Source organism: Lutra lutra, chromosome 4, assembly GCF_902655055.1.
Source record: "Lutra lutra chromosome 4, mLutLut1.2, whole genome shotgun sequence".
In the NCBI taxonomy this organism is placed as follows: Eukaryota; Metazoa; Chordata; class Mammalia; order Carnivora; family Mustelidae; genus Lutra; species Lutra lutra.
In genome coordinates, this window is record NC_062281.1 from 110085444 (window position 1) to 110106215 (window position 20772).

A 20772-nucleotide genomic window follows, 5' to 3' on the forward strand; every position below is an offset into this window, starting at 1 on the left:
ACAATGATGGCAGTGAGTAGGAACTTTTTATGGAAAGTTAAAAGAAGCTAGAAAAATGAAAGCATCAAATCTGTTAATACAGACATGACGGCTTTATGCAATTCCAAGCCTAGGAACAATAACCTTCTTCTACTGCCATATAATGAAAATAAATTTGCTCCGTGTACATTACTTGGAAATCTATTGATGCGCTAAGATTTTAAGAAAGCTTTTTTTCTTGTTTTTATACAATGATTAGTCCTGTTTTTCCTCCCCTTCTCCTCAGAGATATCATCAATCTATTGGCTCTCTCTTCTTAAGTCTCTTTTTATAAGATCCCATCTTCCCTTGCTCTTTCAATATCTGTCTCCCAGACAAGAGCAAATGTCATTTTCATTCAAGTTAACGACCCTGGCTAATGTGCTTCTCAGCTATTAGAAATCATGACATATGAACTATGATTTGTCTTGGGCATTGCTTACCAATCCTGATTTTCTTTATTTCTATGAAAAAAATCCGAATACATAGTTTCATATTTTTTGGTTACTAGGGAAATTAATTACATTGATAAAAAGATTTAATTTTTTAAATCCAATTTTCTCTTTTTTATTAAACTATATTTCTTTTCAAATTACAGACTTTCTGCTTCTATATTCTTTTCTGTGCAAAAGCACCTTTTCTCTTTACCAACTACATTGGTGTAAGAAACACATTCTTAAACACTGTAACCTTATTTCTATCACTGTTTTTCAGTAAAGCATTACATAATACACATCCCTATACAGACTTAGACATTTCTTCAAAAGTCAGTCAAAAAAATTCAAATAAAGTGTCAGGAAGTGGATAATACCCTCTACAGCTCCAAAGTGAAGTGTATTCCAGAAATACGATAAAATCAGGAATTAGTGTAGGATGAATAAGGCAATATTGGATTATATATATGTGTATGTGTGTGTGTTTATACACACACACACACACACACACATATATATATATAGAATATCCAGGAGGTTGGCTGAAAGCAATCACTGAAATGAACATGACCACTCCATATAATATGCACATGTTTAATGTTTTAAAAGAAATTCTAGAAAATCACACCTTTAAAAAATCATCGTATTTAAGTGACCCAAAAATCCACAAAATTTATTTTAAAATGTAGCTTTCTACAAGTTACGTTTATTAAATTCCTCACTGGAGAGTATCATAGGTCAAGAGAAACAGTCACGTGTACATAGAGTGGCTTGAAGGAAGGAAGTAGCCCTGGTTTGCTGCACTGACCCAAAGAAGAGCCACATGAAACAAGCACTCCTTACTCAGACTGAGCAAGTTCCTCCCTGACTTCTCTATAGTTTCCCATCTATCTAAGGTGCCAGATGTAAAAACAGGAGCACGAGTTTAAGCAGCCCACTCGCTATTATTTAAAGAATTGATTTTGTCATATAATAAGGAAATGTATTTTTTAAAGATTTTATTTATTTATTGGACAGACAGAGATCACAAGTAGGCAGAGCTACAGCTGCCATTTTCCAGTTCTCTTAAACACTACGCTCTCCAAGTCTGCGGGTGTGCCAGCATTGCCACCATGCATCTTGGCCAATTCAATCTCACCCCTGGAAGAACTCAAGATGTTGAAGTGATTGTACCGGAATGAATGCATTCTAACTCTATTGGACATGTCACTACTATCCACAATTGCTAAACATCCCGATCTTAAAGAAATCAGAGTTAGCACTTACAGAAACAACTCATTTTAACATTTAACAGCTTGGGGCATCATGAGCTTACAAAGCCCTGGAATGAAATTTCTGTTTTTAAAATTTACTTTTCTGATTTATTAAATTCAATTTATTTATCTCTAATGGTAAATGTCAGTTTTCTTATTTCCCGCCTAGGTTTAATTTTCCCTTGCTGAATTTTTTGAATGTTTATCATTGCTCTTCTGAAAACATATTGTGTGGGCATGCAAATCAGGATATGGCCTTTGGCAGTTCTTTATGTTAATGTCGTTTTTGCTAGTTCAGTAGTGATCACGTATTTCTGTACACAGACAATAACGTATAGCCAATGTTCTTTTTTAACAGGTTCAGAACATGTCCCAGTCTATTGAAGTCTTAAACTTGCGAACTCAGAGAGATTTCCAATATGTTCTAAAAATGGAAACCCAAATGAAAGGGCTGAAGGCCAAGTTTCGGCAGATTGAAGATGATCGGAAGACACTAATGACGAAGCATTTTCAAGTAGGTTTGACTTCGGCAATCTCATCAATCCAAATCAGACACTGAGTGTGATGGACAGTCGGAATGGCAATCAGCTAGAAATAACTATGCATTGGCCCATACGAGCAAGGTTAAAGTCTCTCTGGGAACATCAATCATCTCTCCAATGAAACTGACCGTTAGCTGGTAGGAATGCATAGCAGACTTGATATAAAGAGAGCCTAATCCTCCTAGAGCTTGGTGGAGTTTCTAGATGTATTTGCAGGCAATTCAATATCCAAGACAAGGGGAAAATCAAGGAAAATTAAGTAAATTTATCAAAGCTTCTTCTGATGACTTTATGCCCTACTAATATGAGAAGACATATAGAGAATATTTGTTATTAAAAGAGGCAATAATACCATTAATCATAGCATACAAAAATAAAAAGAAGGATGTTTCATTTTTTTTTTAATTTTTATTTTTTCAGCATAACAATATTCATTATTTTTGCACCACACCCAGTGCTCTATGCAATCCGTGCCCTCTACAATACCCACCACCTGGTGCCCCCAACCTCCCAACCCCCACCCCTTCAAAATTCTCAGATCGTTTTTCAGAGTCCATAGTATCTCATGGTTCACCTCCCCTTCCAATTTCCCTCAACTCCCTTCTCCTCTCCATCTCCCCTTGTCCTCCATGCTATTTGTTATGCTCCACAAATAAGTGAAACCATATGATAATTGACTCTCTCTGCTTGACTTATTTCACTCAGCCTAATCTCTACCAGTCCCGTCCATGTTGCTACAAAACTTGGGTATTCATCCTTTCTTTTTTCTTTTTTTTTTTTTTTACAGCTTTATAACCATATATTTTTATCCCCAGGGGTACAGGTATGCGAATCGCCAGGTTTACACACTTCACAACACTCACCATAGCACATACCCTCCACAATATCCATAACCCCACCCCCTCTCCCAACCCCCTCCCCCCATCAACCCTCAGTTTGTTTTGTGAGATTAAGAGTCACTTATGGTTTGTCTCCCTCCCAATCCCATCTTGTTTCATTTACTCTTCTCCTACCCCCTCAACCCCCCATGTTGCATCTCCTCTCCCTCATATCAGGGAGATCATATGATAGTTGTCTTTCTCCGATTGACTTATTTCGCTAAGCATGATACCCTCTAGTTCCATCCACGTCGTCGCAAATGGCAAGATTTCATTTCTTTTGATGGCTGCATAGTATTCCATTGTGTATATATACCACATCTTCTTTATCCATTCGTCTGTAGATGGACATCTAGGTTCTTTCCATAGTTTGGCTATTGTAGACATTGCTGCTATAAACATTCGGGTGCACGTGCCCCTTCGGATCACTACGTTTGTATCTTTAGGGTAAATACCCAGCAGTGCAATTGCAGGGTCATAGGGTAGTTCTATTTTCAACATTTTGAGGAACCTCCATGCTGTTTCCCAGAATGGTTGCACCAGCTTGCATTCCCACCAACAGTGTAGGAGGGTTCCCCTTTCTCCGCATCCTCGCCAGCATCTGTCATTTCCTGACTTGTTAATTTTAGCCATTCTGACTGGTGTGAGGTGATATCTCATGGTGGTTTTGATTTGTATTTCCCTGATGCCGAGTGATATGGAGCACTTTTTCATGTGTCTGTTGGCCATCTGGATGTCTTCTTTGCAGAAATGTCTGTTCATGTCCTCTGCCCATTTCTTGATTGGATTATTTGTTCTTTGGGTGTTGAGTTTGCTAAGTTCTTTATAGATTTTGGACACTAGCCCTTTATCTGATATGTCATTTGCAAATATCTTCTCCCATTCTGTCAGTTGTCTTTTGGTTTTGTTAACTGTTTCCTTTGCTGTGCAAAAGCTTTTGATCTTGATAAAAGCCCAAAAGTTCATTTTTGCCCTTGCTTCCCTTGCCCTTGGTGATGTTCCTAGGAAGATGTTGCTGCGGCTGAGGTCGAAGAGGTTGCTGCCTGTGTTCTCCTCGAGGATTTTGATGGATTCCTTTCTCACATTGAGATCCTTCATCCATTTTGAGTCTATTTTCGTGTGTGGTGTAAGGAAATGATCCAATTTCATTTTTCTGCATGTGGCTGTCCAATTTTCCCAACACCATTTATTGCAGAGGCTGTCTTTTTTCCATTGGACATTCTTTCCTGCTTTGTCGAAGATGAGTTGACCATAGAGTTGAGGGTCCATTTCTGGGCTCTCTATTCTGTTCCATTGATCTATGTGTCTGTTTTTGTGCCAGTACCATGCTGTCTTGATGATGACAGCTTTGTAATAGAGCTTGAAGTCCACAATTGTGATGCCACCAACTTTGGCTTTCCTTTTCAATATTCCTTTGGCTATTTGAGGTCTTTTCTGGTTCCATATGAATTTTAGGATTATTTGTTCCATTTCTTTGAAAAAAATGGATGGTACTTTGATAGGAATTGCATTAAATGTGTAGATTGCTTTAGGTAGCATAGACATTTTCACAATATTTATTCTTCCAATCCAGGAGCATGGAACATTTTTCCATTTCTTTGTGTCTTCCTCAATTTCTTTCATGAGTACTTTATAGTTTTCTGAGTATAGATGCTTAGTCTCTTTGGTTAGGTTTATTCCTAGGTATCTTATAGTTTTGGGTGCAATTGTAAATGGAATGGACTCTTTAATTTCTCTTTCTTCTGTCTTGTTGTTGGTGTAGAGAAATGCAACTGATTTCTGTGCATTGATTTTATATCCTGACACTTTACTGAATTCCTGTACAAGTTCTAGCAGTTTTGGAGTGGAGTCTTTTGGGTTTTCCACATATAGTATCATATCATCTGCAAAGAGTGATAGTTTGACTTCTTCTTTGCCGATTTGGATGCCTTTAATTTCCTTTTGTTGTCTGATTGCTGAGGCTAGGACTTCTAGTACTATGTTGAATAGCAGTGGTGATAACGGACATCCCTGTCGTGTTCCTGACATAGCGGAAAAGCTTTCAGTTTTTCTCCATTGAGAATGATATTTGCGTGGGTTTTTCATAGATGGCTTTGATAATATTGAGGTATGTGCCGTCTATCCCTACACTTTGAAGAGTTTTGATCAGGAAGGGATGCTGTACTTTGTCAAATGCTTTTTCAGCATCTATGGAGAGTATCATATGGTTCTTGTTCTTTCTTTTATTAATGTGTTGTATCACGTTGATTGATTTGCGGATGTTGAACCAACCTTGCAGCCCTGGAATAAATCCCACTTGGTCGTGGTGAATAATCCTTTTAATGTACTGTTGAATCCTATTGGCTAGTATTTTGGCGAGAATTTTTGCATCTGTGTTCATCAAGGATATTGGTCTGTAGTTCTCTTTTTTGTTGGGATCCTTGTCTGGTTTTGGGATCAAGGTGATGCTGGCCTCATAAAATGAGTTTGGAAGTTTTCCTTCTATTTCTATTTTTTGGAACAGTTTCAGGAGAATAGGAATTAGTTCTTCTTTAAATGTTTGGTAGAATTCCCCCGGGAAGCCGTCTGGCCCTGGGCTTTTGTTTGTTTGGAGATTTTTGATGACTGTTTCAATCTCCTTACTGGTTATGGGTCTGTTCAGGCTTTCTATTTCTTCCTGGTTCAGTTGTGGTAGTTTATATGTCTCTAGGAATGCATCCATTTCTTCCAGATTGTCCAATTTGTTGGCGTAGAGTTGCTCATAGTATGTTCTTATAATTGTCTGTATTTCTTTGGTGTTCGTTGTGATCTCTCCTCTTTCATTCATGATTTTATTTATTTGGGTCCTTTCTCTTTTCTTTTTGATAAGTCTGGCCAGGGGTTTATCAATCTTATTAATTCTTTCAAAGAACCAGCTCCTAGTTTCGTTGATTTGTTCTATTGTTTTTTTGGTTTCTATTTCATTGATTTCTGCTCTGATCTTTATGATTTCTCTTCTCCTGCTGGGTTTAGGGTTTCTTTCTTGTTCTTTCTCCAGCTCCTTTAGGTGTAGGGTTAGGTTGTGTACCTGAGACCTTTCTTGTTTCTTGAGAAAGGCTTGTACCGCTATATATTTTCCTCTCAGGACTGCCTTTGTTGTGTCCCACAGATTCTGAACCGTTGTGTTTTCATTATCATTTGTTTCCATGAATTTTTTCAATTCTTCTTTAATTTCCTGGTTGACCCATTCATTCTTTAGAAGGATGCTGTTTAGTCTCCATGTATTTGGGTTCTTTCCAAATTTCCTCTTGTTATTGAGTTCTAGCTTTAGAGCATTGTGGTCTGAAAATATACAGGGAATGATCCCAATCTTTTGATACCGGTTGAGACTTGATTTAGGACCAAGAATGTGATCTATTCTGGAGAATGTTCCATGTGCACTAGAGAAGAATGTGTATTCTGTTGCTTTGGGATGAAATGTTCTGAATATATCTGTGATGTCCATCTGGTCCAGTGTGTCATTTAAGGCCTTGATTTCCTTGTTGATCTTTTGCTTGGATGATCTGTCCATTTCAGTGAGGGGAGTGTTAAAATCCCCTACTATTATTGTATTCTTGTCGATGTGTTTCTTTGATTTTGTTATTAATTGGTTTATATAGTTGGCTGCTCCCACGTTAGGGGCATAGATATTTAAAATTGTTAGATCTTCTTGTTGGACAGTTCCTTTGAGTATGATATAGTGTCCTTCCTCATCTCTTATTATAGTCTTTGGCTTAAAATCTAATTGATCTGATATAAGGATTGCCACTCCTGCTTTCTTCTGATGTCCATTAGCATGGTAAATTCTTTTCCACCCCCTCACTTTAAACCTGGAGGTGTCTTCGGGTTTAAGATGAGTTTCTTGTAGGCAACATATAGATGGGGTTTGTTTTTTTATCCATTCTGATACCCTGTGTCTTTTGATTGGGGCATTTAGCCCATTCACATTCAGGGTAAGTATTGAGAGATATGAATTTAGTGCCATCGTATTGCCTGTAAGGTGACTGTTATTGTATATTGTCTCTGTTTCTTTCTGATCTACTACTTTGAGGGTCTCTCTTTGCTTAGAGGACCCCTTTCAATATTTCCTGTAGAGCTGGTTTGGTATTTGCAAATTCTTTCAGTTTTTGTTTGTCCTGGAAGCTTTTGATCTCTCCTTCTATTTTCAATGATAGCCTAGCTGGATATAGTATTCTTGGCTGCATGTTTTTCTCATTTAGTACTCTGAATATATCATGCCAGCTCTTTCTGGCCTGCCAGGTCTCTGTGGATAAGTCTGCTGCCAATCTAATATTTTTACCATTGTATGTTACAGACTTCTTTTCCCGGGCTGCCTTCAGGATCTTTTCTTTGTCACTAAGACTTGTCAATTTTACTATTAGGTGACGGGGTGTGGACCTATTCTTATTGATTTTGAGGGGGGTTCTCTGAACCTCCTGAATTTTGATGCTTGTTCCCTTTGCCATATTGGGGAAATTCTCTCCAATAATTCTCTCCAATATACCCTCTGCTCCCCTCTCTGTTTCCTCTTCTTCTGGAATCCCAATTATTCTAATGTTGTTTCATCTTATGGTGTCACTTATCTCTCGAATTCTCCCCTCGTGGTCCAGTAGCTGTTTGTCCCTCTTTTGCTCAGCTTCTTTATTCTCTGTCATTTGGTCTTCTATATCACTAATTCTTTCTTCTGCCTCATTTATCCTAGCAGTGAGAGCCTCCATTTTTGATTGCACCTCATTAATAGCTTTTTTGATTTCAACTTGGTTAGATTTTAGTTCTTTTATTTCTCCAGAAAGGGCTTTTATATCTCCCGAGAGGGTTGCTTTAATATCTTCCATGCCTTTTTCAAGCCCGGCTAGAACCTTGAGAATCGTCATTCTGAACTCTAGATCTGACATGTTACCAATGTCTGTATTGATTAGGTCCCTAGCCTTTGGTATTGCCTCTTGTTCTTTTTTTTGTTGTGAATTTTTCCGCCTTGTCATTTTGTCCAGATAAGAGTTTATGAAGGAGCAAGTAAAATACTAAAAGGGTGGCAACAACCCCAGGAAAATATGCTTTAGCCAAATCAGAAGAGATCCCGAATTGTGAGGGGGGAGAAAGGGGATAAAAAGGGTTTCAGAAAGAAAGAAGAAAAAAAAAGAAAAAAAAAGAAACTATTAAAAAAAAGAAAGCCGACAAAGAAAAAATATAAAAAGAGGAAAAAATATATATATATTAGATAAACTATTTTAAAAACGTTAAAAAAAGAAAACTGTAAAAGTTAAAAAAAATTTAGCAGAAGAAGAGAAAAAGAAAAAAAATTGAAAAAGAGAAAAAAAATTAAATTAACTGCAAGGCTAAAAAATCATGGGGAGAAAGCCATGAGTTCCGTGCTTTGCTTTCTTCTCCTCTGGAATTCCGCCGCTCTCCTTGGTAGGTGAACTTGGTCCTGGCTGGGTTTCCCGTTGATCTTCTGGGGGAGGGGCCTGTTGTAGTGATTCTCAAGCGTCTTTGCCCCAGGCGGAGTTGCACCGCCCTTACCCGGGGCCGGGCTGAGTAATCCGCTCGGGTTTGCTGGGTTTGCTTTCGGGAGCTTTTGTTCCCTGAGCGCTTTCCGTAGAGTCTGGAGGACGGGAATGAAGATGGCGGCCTCCCGGTCTCCGGCCCGGAGGAGCCAAGAGCCCGGGGCCCCACTCCTCAGTGCACCCTCAGAGAACATGCCCAATGACTCCCGCCACCCTGGCCTCCGGCCGCGCTCCGAGCTGACCGAGCCTGCGACCTGTTCAAGGCGACCCGGAGCTGAGAGTCACTCCTCGGCTCTGTCTCTGTAGCCGGCTTCCCCGTTCTAATACCGGTAAACTCTGCGACACTCAGACACCCCCGATCCTTCTGCGACCCTGCGGGACCTGAGGCCGCGCTTACCCCGCCTGGGCTTCACCCCAGTTAAGCCTCTGGAGCGATGTCCCTCAGCGGAACAGACTTTTAAAAGTCCTGATTTTGCTCCGTTGCTCCGCCGGGAGCCGGGAGCCGGCCCCTCCCCCCGCAGTCTATCTTCCCGTCGCTTTGGATTCACTTTTCCGCCAGTCCTACCTTGCAGAAAGTGGTTGATTTTCTGTTTCTGTAATTGCTGTTCTTCTTCTCTTCAATCTCCCGTTGGATTTGTAGGTGTTTGCAATCTTTAGATAAGCTATTTAGCTGACCTCCCGCTACCCGAAGTAGTCTCAGCCTGCTACTTCTCCGCCATCTTGACTCCTCCCCTGTTTCATAATTTGATACAAAGTCTTTTCTTAGACTTCAGGTTGTTTTTGACAATTATCCAAAAACACTGAAAATGTAGAAATAGTGCTTTTAAGCATGCTGTGTGGATGTTTAGTACCTATGTATGACAGTGCCATATTTTTAAAAATCTGACTATGATAACACCATTTGAGCCTCTATTAAGAAGAAATCATCTGTCTCCAAAGGGATAGCATGTAGTTTATAAAACACACTGTGGTTTGATAAGCATAATAGTTTCTTTTTTCCTTCCCTTCTTTAGTGAAATTCACTGCTGACAGTAAGAGAAAGGGCCTGAATTTAAGCATCAGAAGTGCTTTTCACACATAATGGTGATGGGCACAGAGCTGGTCAGGGACATGTGACAGGATCTCCACATAGCACATTTTGATCTGGCAAAATTTTCATGGTTTTGTCATTTTCTTCAGTGGTACTCAGGTGTCTGAGTAGTTTTTGCACTGAACCAGTTTTTTTTTTTTTTTTTTTTACCAGAAAAGTATAGCAGAAGGAAGACAGGGTGAGACAGTTGAGGGTATTGATAGGAGATGAGGCTGAAGGGATGAATCATGAAGTTTGAGTTGAAGAGAAAATTAAACAAAGCCAGGAAGTTAAGAAATCAGAACAAATTAAAGCAAGGCTTAGAAGATACAAAAAAATATAAATATTACAGGAAATGAGAGAATGAGTGAACTGGATGAATAGAGAATTTATAGGGGAATGTTAACCTACAAAAAATATAAGGCTGAGGAGGAAATGAGTTAATGTTAACCAACATTTATCGAGCATGTACTGTGTGCAAGCTGGGCCCACTGCTGGATATGTAATGACCTCTCTTCTATGAAAGACGACTAAAACACGTAGGTAAAATTGATGGTAAATAGAAGCACAAACATTACTGAACAGCACAAAGGGAAGAGTAAGGTTGTTTAATTTTATTCAGAGAAGATCAGGGAAAGAGTTACAAGATTTGGCAATTTTTAGGAAAGCAGATTTGGACTAGTCCCCGCAACACACACACACGCACATACACACACACACACACAACCAAAATCCCAGAGGACTTCGAGAAGATGAGAACATTTGCAAGGTTCAGGGTTAGGGTGCAGGCCACAGAGGAGTAACATAAGCCATATGCTGAGGTCATCAACAAGGTAGGAGATGGAAGCTGGCACCGACAGCACAGGGGGAGCATTCCCAGAAAGGAAGGAGGACAGAAGGAGAGGTGCTCAGGGTGTCTGGCACACAGTGAAAATTATTCAAGCTCAGGTGGGCAGTCCAGTCCAGAACTCTGTGATGCCAACGGATAGTTAGAGGGTGCCAGGCCTGGCAGGGCTGGGGACACGAGGAAGCATGTCCATCTGTGGGAACTCTTGGGAGATGATCAGAAACAGAGATCCAATGCTGAGAGAAACGCAAGGAAATAATTTTCCTTTTCTAGAAGTTTGTCTAGCAGCAGCCAGGCTACCAATAAGAAGAGTTAATTTTCAGGCAGCACCATAGGGCATCATGATTTTGATTGATTACTAGTTCACGTAATCCAAGTGGATACTTCAGTTGTATGTAAAAATCCAAACAGCAATGATAATTTTCTGAAGAATTATACATACTCAGCACATAGTTCTGACAACTTTAAATATATATTAGCTAATTTAATCCTCTCAACAATACTATAAAATAGGCACCATATTTATTTCTGTCATTGAGATGAAGAAACTGATACAATTTGTTCAGTATGAAATATCTAATATGCCTCAGAACAGCAACATCCAGCTGTAGAGGTCAACCAGCTAATACCAGTTCTACACTGCCTCTCCCAATAGATAATAGCTTTCTGAAACTTAAGAATAATAATTACATGCTAAATATGTTTGTTGAATTTATGTATTCACTGAGTCTGAGCATGAGTCAGATGGTGACTCAGCACCTAGGTGCTGAGGTGCTATATTTAAGACAAAGAACTGGAACATTCTAAAAGTAAGTTTACATCAGAGAATACTTTTAAATTGGAAGAAAATCCAACTGAGATGAAAATCTTATTCCAGTTAACATACTTGAGACTATCATTCTTATAGGAAAAATCATAGTTGGGCAAGGTAGTGTAGCTACAACCTTGGCTGTAAGAGTGACATAGTAGACAGTGAAATTCTAGAAGAAATTAGTAAGTACAGATCTGTGCTATTCTACTTTAACCTTTTAAGTATTTCATATGTATATTGGCTGAAATTTCCATTGCTCTCTGACTAGTGTTACGAGTTTCAAAAGTGATTAACAATAATCAAATTATGAATTTTTGAAAATATCCTAAAATACAATTAGCTTTTTTTTTTTTTAGTTCAGGGGGAAAAAAGTCCCCAAAATTGTGACACTGAATTGCTCTCTTTTCAGTATTCCCATAATGTAACATAAAACTCTTCATTGTAACTGTATAATATGCAGCAAATGCTACCAACAGAACTCTTCTTATTAAAATCATAATGAAGCAATTGTGTCTTCCTTTTGGGATGCCATAAGATGCTCAAACTAATAAGTTTATTTCCAAATGAGCCACCAAAATGAGTAAAGTTATGCAATTCTACCTTTTCACTGTGATACTTATGAATCTTTCTCATTATGAAGACAGTCCCCTCACACTCAACATGGACATACAGACCAAATCGAAAAATTCTGAGCTTACAGAGCAAGTGAAAATTTCCCCACAAGAAACGTAAGCCCATAAATCAGGGCAGCAATGGGAGCTCCTGCTATTTTAATGCATTTATAGTAATAACATCTTCCAAATGTAATTTTAAAATGCAATTTTCAGCTCCTTAAATTAGTGTACAGCATTGTTTCTGACAGTACCTATGGATTATTCTCAAATGATCATAACAGTGACAGCTCTTTCCACAAATGAGATCATCTGTTAAAAAAAACTCACAACTGACTCATACCCTTGAAATTTCCACTGACCACTACCACCAAATTAAAGGAAAAGAAAACAGATGACACACCTAGAAATTGAAAGTGAAACTGCAGGTGAGGCTCAGTCCCATGATGCTAGAAATCAGAGACACTGGGTTGGCAAAATATGGTTCTTGTTCTCCAGATGAAAATCAGCTTTAAGTTTCAAATGACCTGGGGCGCCTGGGTGGCTCAGTGGGTTAAGCCTCTGCTTAGGCAGGTCATGATCCCAGGGTTCCAGGAATGAGCCCCACATTAGGCTTTCTGCTCCGCAGGGAGCCTGCTTCCTCCTCTCTCTCTGCCTGCCTCTCTGCCTACTTGTGAGCTCTGTCTGTCAAATAAATAAATAAAATCTTTAAAAATAAATAAATAAAATTTTTAAAAAATTAAAAAAAAATTTCAAATGACCCTGTACAACTAGTTCCTTTGTTATGTGCACTGTGAGCACCTTGGTCCTTGAAAGAGTTGAAAGAGTTAATTCACTACATGGGTGAGCAATTTTGCCTCACTTAAAGAGCTCTGGATTATCTATGCTAAGGCAAATGAAGTCAGAGTGTGGGTAATAATTCAAAATGGTAAACAGCAACATGCATTTCTTCAAGCTTTGAGGAGCTTTGCATGATTTATGATACTTGCTGAACTTACCTTCCTAATGACATTATGCTAAGATGGATGTTAAAAAGAATGAAGGAATATCTGAGTGCAGTGGAACAGGGACAGAGTGGTAGAAAGCCATACTTGTAACAATTCGGAGTGTTACAGAAAGGCTATTCCAGGATCCAAAATTTTTCTGGTAAGTAGTCCCATAACATAGATAATTAGTAAATAACTAGAGTTCACAGATAGAGGATATTTGACCTATTTCTAGTAATTCATAGTTAGAAGATAGACCCTGATTATATTTCTTAAAAAATGTATTATTCACTTTATAAAATGCTACCAGAAGGTAAAATAATACATTAACCATTAATTGCTATCATAAGAAGTTTTTATAATGATGATAAGGATCAATTTGTTTTATAGAAAAAGCACAGGGGTACCTGGGTGGCTCAGTCAGTGAAGTGACTGCCTTCTGCTCAGGTCTTGATCCCAGGATTCTGGGATCGAGCCCCACATGGGGCTCCCTGTAGAGCAGGGAGCCTGCTTCTCCCTCTGTCTCTGCCTCCATGAATAAATAAGTAAAGTTTTAAAGGAAAAAAAAAGCACATAATCATTTAAAGAGAGGTTCTTGTATTGCAATAAATGGATTTACTACTAATGATCACGTAGCCATTTACATTCTCACAAAGCACCTAATTTCAACCAAAAATCAATAAGAATTTTGATATACAAATGTTAAATCAATAAGCTGTAAATCTGAAACTAATATAATGTTATACCCTGATTATACATTAATAAAATTTTTCTTTCAATTTAAAAAAAAAGGAATTTTGAATCTGTTTTAATAATCTGCTTTAAGTATCATATTGATACTGCTTGATCTATTTAAATGACTCTCCGGAACAACTGGCTGCTTTTTCGCAGGAGTTGAAAGAGAAGATGGATGAACTCCTGCCCTTGATCCCGGTGCTGGAACAGTACAAAACAGATGCCAAGTTAATCACCCAGTTCAAAGAGGAGATCCGGAATCTGTCTGCCGTCCTCACTGGGATTCAGGAGGAAATCGGTGCCTATGACTATGAGGAACTGCATCAAAGGGTTCTCAGCCTGGAAACCAGGCTTCGCGACTGCATGAAAAAGCTGAGTAAGTAGAACAATTTCATTTATTTAAGTTGTGTTTCTAGCAGTTTCAGTGAAAACTGCATTCTTACATTTTGCAGGCAGTCATGAATATCTAATTATAGAGAAACCAATGTCTGCTTTCTCAGTGTAAGTATTCCTTAACGCCTTAAGCACACCTGTGTAATCAGTGCTATTTGATTAATGACTGCCTAATTTTCACAGCACCCTGTTACCATTTGGTGGCTTGAAATAATATGGACAATTCTATTGGCTACAATAATGGCAATATGTTACTACAGACAGATAATATGTGATGGTCAATCATTACTTGGCTAAAAGGGAGACGAGGCATTTTTATTAGTGGAGAAAGTTAGAGGCTGGGGAAAATGTAGTTACCTTGGGACCAAATATGAAATAGCAGTAATTAAATCGGACAAAAACAATTCCTCTACTATAGAGAATTACCATCAGCTAGCACTTCTGATCCACACAAGAAATTAAAAGGAGGCACCTATTCAAATATAGATTCGCTACTCTTCAAGGGGTCAAGAGTATGATATGGGATATGGACTCCAGTTCCTGAGTCCCAAAATGTGTGGTTTAACCTGGTCTAAGTTTCCAAACTCCTTCACTTCATCCATGAGTTAATTACTCAACTGAAATCATCATGGCACTAGGCTGTAATTTAATGCAAAGTAAATACATGGTCACAGATTGAATGAGGAGGCACTGTTAGATCATTTAGGAACAGTATTTTAGTTGTTGACATGAAGGGACATGTCAGGGAGGTCAGGGAAATACTATAGAAAAGTGTTCCCTTAATGGAAAGAAACACTTATCTGGAATAGAAAATAAACTAAAAAGAGAGATAAAGAAGTTGGAAAAGATAATTTCTAGTAAAGACAACTTCAGGGAATAGATATAAACACTTGAAATTTAGATGGCTGATGCGTACTTTAAGGATAATTCTACAAATGCAATCCAAATGAAAAAGAGAGTGAATATACAAAACATTATATTTAGTACCATTCAAAATAATTTGGGGAATCACCAGATTAGAGACTCCACTGAGGTTAATCCAGGATTTCCTAGAGATTCTGACATAATTACTCAGAAGGCAATTAACATAAACCCTAAAGCCAAATGCTTATACAGGCATCCCCAGTTCCTTTTTCCTCATCAGTTAAGGCCCACAGTTCTTCACCTATAACTCTTCTTCTAACAATCATGACACCAGTAGATTCCACGACTCCTATTCTTGTACTTTTCACCCATTGCGCACATTATGGCCAAAGGCATTTATCTGAAGCATAAATCTGAAGTTAATCTGTGCTGCTGAAAATCCTAGCATATAGCCCACAACTTATGAGGCCCTCCATATGTGGCCCTACTTCTCCCCTCAGGTCCTGCCACTCCTCCCCTCACATGCTACACCCCAGTCATGTGTGTTCTACACTTTCTCATCACAGGGCAGTGTTGAGATGCATGTCCCTTATCCGGAAATGCTCTTTCCCATCTATCCTTTCTGTGTCAACACATGTTCACTGGTCTCATGAGACAAATTCCCATTTATCCTTCAGTTCTCAGTTTAAATATCATGTCTTGGCCAGAATCCTTCATTAAGCTCCCTATGTATACTATGTATCCCAGCTGGCTGCTCCCGAACCCTGATATTTCACCAATGACGGGACTTTTCTTTTTTTCCTTTTTTTTTTTTTTAAGATTTTATTTATTTATTTGACAGAGAGAGACCACAAGAAGTAGGCAGAGAGGCAGGCAGAGAGAGAGGAGGAAGCAGGCTCCCTGCTGAGCAGAGAGCCCAATGTAGGACTTGATCCCAGGACCCTGAGATCATGACCTGAGCCTGAAGGCAGAGACTTAACCCACTGGACAAAAGTCCAGTCCCATGACTGGACTTTTCATGCTTCATTACCACTACATGTGTAACTGGATAGCTGCCTTCTAGATTTTTTTCCATCAGAACAAGAACAATATCTGTGACACTCCCTTTAAACCTTGTATTCCCTCAATGCCTGGAAAACTGCCTGACAAAGAAAAGTTAATAAAAATTTGCCAAATAAATTAATTCTATAAGGAGCCATATGGTAACAACTTCTTACTTTCAACAAAGTAAACAATAGCTATTTCAAGTCTTATTTGGAAAAAACAAAAAAAGCTCTCTTAGCCACATATTTGATTCAGATGGTACGGGATTGACTAAGCAAAGGAGGAATTATTTATCTGATATAACACTTAAATACCTCCTTATATGCTATTCTTTTGTAATTAATGTTATGAAGTTTATTGCTAATATCCAATAGGTAAAATATTACTGACATAAGTGAATTCTGTTATATTTTATTTTTAAATCAAAAAATCGCTTTAGTGTAATGCACATACTAATTACATAGCTTGCCAGATGATGTCTCCACCAAACCAGATAAGAAAATCTCAGTCCAAGAATTGAGTGCCTTCACTATCTAAATTATTTAGGGGGTTACAAAAAAAAATCCAGATGCATTTTTAGTAGCTCATAAAATATTTGATTACAGATTTTCTGTAAATGACCGTGCATAGGATTGGTCTGTGTAGGACTCTGACTTACTTTAGAAGAGGTCTCTTTGTTACAGATGAATCACTCCAGATTCTGAGAATCAATATATTCAGTCATTCCTAGCAACTCACAATAAACCCAAGCCTAAACTTTGTACACTGAGACCAGATAAATTTGCTAAGTACACCAACACTCTACAAAAGGATGGACAGGCAAAAGAGTAGTTCTAGCTAGTAAATACCTTGAAAGTGTGCCAGCCAGGTTTTTGAGGGCCTAGCATGAAAAAGTCTTGGAATTTGCTTAACTTTAGAAATGAATTTCACTTCTAACACATATTATCTCTGAGTTGACTCAGCTAGAAATAATGTTGCAGTTTGGAAATGAAATCTACAAATCTTTCAGCTCTTTCACAATCCCTTTTGGTTTTTTGTTCAGTCCGCATATAACTCTCCCACACACAGCCTCCTTCAGTATTGAAAATGATATCTAGGACAAAGGGGATTAATTTAAGTGGACACAAATTCATCCTATTCCTTCTTACTGAACCATGGATAATGTTTCCATGATGCCCTGAGGCCTTAGGACAGTGATCCACATTATATATATTTTTCAACATCAAAGCCTCTTTTTACTAATTTGCCCTCAGGAACAACAAAGTTTGAAAGAATATAACTTTCAAATTAACTACATTAACTAGTTAATATTTAATTTTATCTTAACTAATCAAAAACAAAACCTTGCCACTAATGCAAAAATCTAACAGCAATAAAATAGTATTCAACTTTCTTATTTAATGAGATGGTTGCTATTTGAGTTAATTGATATGACCTTACAAGAGATTAGAAATAACTCAGACATGTTCTAAACTCTTTCCTAGATTATTAGTAGCTCTAAGGTCTCTACTTACGTAGTAGAGAGGCTAGTGCCACAATGACTATAACTCATTTATGCTGTTTGTCCCAAGAACCGGGTACTTTTCTCTATCACAACAGATCTACAGAACAATGAGAACGACTTACTGAGAAAGCAGAGAAAGTATTTATCAGCAGGATCACAACCATTAATTACAGTGTAAAGCACATGTCCAGGTAGAGACAGACAGCCCTAATACCATGAAGTATGAAGTTCCATGGTCCCTGGAAAAAAATAAATAAAGGAATCTTCATATTGTCCTTTTTAAAAAATTACTCCAGCTTGAAAGGAAGTATCTGAAACATGTATTTGCAGAAGAAAACACAAACACATGATTGGGAGCTGTGCCTTAAGTTAATAGTCTAATACTACTTTGTACTTATATTTCCTGGGACTTCAAATAAAGATTGGATGACATTATCTCTGAGAACCTTTAAACTCCATGCTTCCTATTAACTGCCCAGTTATCAAAATATCAGAACACATGGACTCAAAAAACAAATGTTAATCAACATCAGGACCATTAATAGGAGATAGATAGAAAAAAAAAATGAGGGGCTCAATGTTCCAAAGCATCTAAAATCCAGCTGTTCTGCTCTTTGGATCTATACCGGGACATTGGATAATCATGGTATCCTTAATATAGTAGCAGGAGCAGGAAGGCTCATCCATCAGTGGCATCTTCAATCTTCACAAAAGCCTCTCAACACACACAACCAATTAGCAGAGGGGAGAAATGGATTGGGGCAAGAGAATCAAATTGCAACAATGATGAATGCATTTCTGCTCACCTTTTCAGTGAATTTGCTTTTAGGGAAAATGCATATCACATAAATTTTAAGAGACTAAAAAACAAACTAGCCTCATTGCCTGCAAGGTCTAAGTTACTCCCAAAAAGTAAGTAAGGCGTTAAAGGAATCACAAGTCACTGAGAGCACTAGGGCACCATTCAGCGTATTTCTACCAGAGAATTATTGTTTTGGAGAAAACAGAAATTAGGGAAAGAAAAAAAAGGTTTTATCAAGGATGCACCCTAGTGGGCCTGAATGAGGTACAGTAATGCTCTTTCCTAACTGCTTAATTTTCTCCTGGAGAGACAGGATAAAGTCCCATGTTTCATTAAATATCCCATTCCTAGACATGCGAAGTATAATTAAATGCATGTGAGAATTTGCTGAAAGAAGCACAGTTAAAGCTCTCACGCACACCCAGAGAGCATCAACAGATGTTTAATGTAGATTATAACCAGACTTTCCAGTGGCCTTCCCTCCACTCCCTCAAGTTAGTTCTATTTTAGGGCAATTGTGTGGTGCCATCTAGTGAAGCTCAGGATCTGTCTTTCTATTAACAGTTTTGAGGCTTCATGTTCAACGGAATGGCTGTAGCACTCGTAGCACTCAAATCTCAAATCTAAAATCTGCATGATTTTAAAATCTAAAATCTAAATCTTAAATTTAGATTTTAAAATCTAAAATCTAAATATGTGCCTGCATGGCTCAGTCAGTTAAGCGTCTGCCTTTGACTCAAGCGGTAATCCCGGGGTCCCGGGGTGGAATGAGCCCTGTATATATCTATATATAGTACATCGGGCTCCCTGCTCAGCCGGGAGCCTGCTTCTCCCTCTCCCTCTGCTGCCCCCCCCCCCCCCGCTTGTGCTCTTGCGAGCTCGCTCACTCTCTCGCTCTCGCTCTCTCTCTCTATCAAATATACAAATAAAATCTTTAAAAAAATTTTTTTTTAATTTTTGAAGGTCACAACTTTTGGTCACAAGTACGAAATTTGGATTACCAGCATGTTTATGCCAAATGAGATTTTAAAAGGGAAAGCCAACTGTCTATGTGTAATAGTCTTATTTGCTCATTCAACAAATACTAATTGACTCTCCAGTATGTGCCGGCACTCTGGTAGGTATTGGGTGATACAAAGATGAGTAGCACACTGTCTCCCTCTACTGTTAAGAAGTTTGCATTTTAGTACCAAAACTGAGCACAAAAGTAGATCATTAGAGCAATACGGATGGCCTACTGTTTGACAAGCAGTATGCCAGCTGTTTTACATGTATCTCTTCTAATCACCGGAAGAACTCTGGATTGGGCACGATTATGGGCAATCTCTGCTCAGAGAGTTTAATTTACCAAAGGTACACGTTGGAGGCGGCATCTGTAAACCCAAGTTCCTTCTGAATTCAAAGGCAGATTTCATCCCCCGATTTCCTTCTTTTTTGCTATAGAAAGAAAGGAGCTAGAGAGTCTTTTTTATCCTTCCCTAAACCCCAACTTCCATAAACCCCACGTGCACTCACATCATTTCTCTCTCCAATCTCTTAAAACCACCTCTTTCCTGCTCCCTCACTTCCACCACCCTAACCCAGATCATCATTTGTCATCTCTCATTTGGGTGACTGCAGTGGGCCTCTTACCCACTGCCCTTTACCTGAAGTCATTCCCTCGCCACTACATGAGGTGTTTAAAATATAGTCTTTTCCAAATGCAAATCGAATCATATTACACCTATGTTTAAATGATTTTCTTTTAAAATTAAATCCAAATAGCTTTTCGTGGTCTGTCTTGATGACATGGAATCTGCCTAATTCTCCAGCCCTTTTCTCACAAGTTCTCATCATGTACTCACCATAAGCTTTAGCCATTCTAATCTTTCAGTTCCTTGGTCATGCATGCTTTCTCGGCTGGACACTGACCTTCTACCCCATAATGGAACATTCTTCCACCTTACCTATCCAAATTCTAATGATTTTGCATTTTACACACCAGACATCAACTTTCCTATAGAGGCTTCTCTGATTGCTCCTGTGTGTGGTTGGCTACCCCGATACTGTCTCCCAGAGTCACCCACCCCACTCTCCATGAAACTTGGCACACTTTTCAGGAAATTCCCATTTGCTTCTTTTAAATTTTTTAAATCTTCACCCCCTTAAAGATAAGAAGTCCCTTCTCTGAGAGGTCAGGGACCATCTATGTCTTATTCCATTTGAATTCTTGAAGACTATCATAAAACACCGAAACGTAGTAGGTAAAACTTAGTGTCAAATAGTGAGAGCAAATATTTTTTTTTTAATTTTATTTATTTGACAGAGAGAGATCACAAGTAGGCGAGAGGCAGGCAGAGAAAGAGGGGGAAGCAGGCTCCCTGCTGAGCAAAGATCCCAATGCAGGGCTTGATCCCAGGACCCTGAGATCATGACCTGAGCTGAAGGCAGAGGCTTAACCCACTGAGCCACCCAGGCACCCAGGGAGAGAGAGTCTTAAG

The 20772-nt window shown here is 38.6% G+C and overlaps 1 protein-coding gene across 2 annotated transcripts in view; it reads left to right on the forward strand.

Moving 5' to 3' along the window:
- Positions 1 to 20772, forward strand: part of OLFM3 (olfactomedin 3) — a 203673-nt gene that overhangs the window by 162480 nt on the left and 20421 nt on the right. For both annotated transcript variants that reach the window (XM_047728403.1, XM_047728402.1), the window contains exons 3-4: positions 2064 to 2219; positions 13842 to 14061. In XM_047728403.1, the coding sequence (XP_047584359.1) occupies positions 2064 to 2219; positions 13842 to 14061 (376 nt within the window). The remainder of the gene's footprint in view (positions 1 to 2063; positions 2220 to 13841; positions 14062 to 20772) is intronic.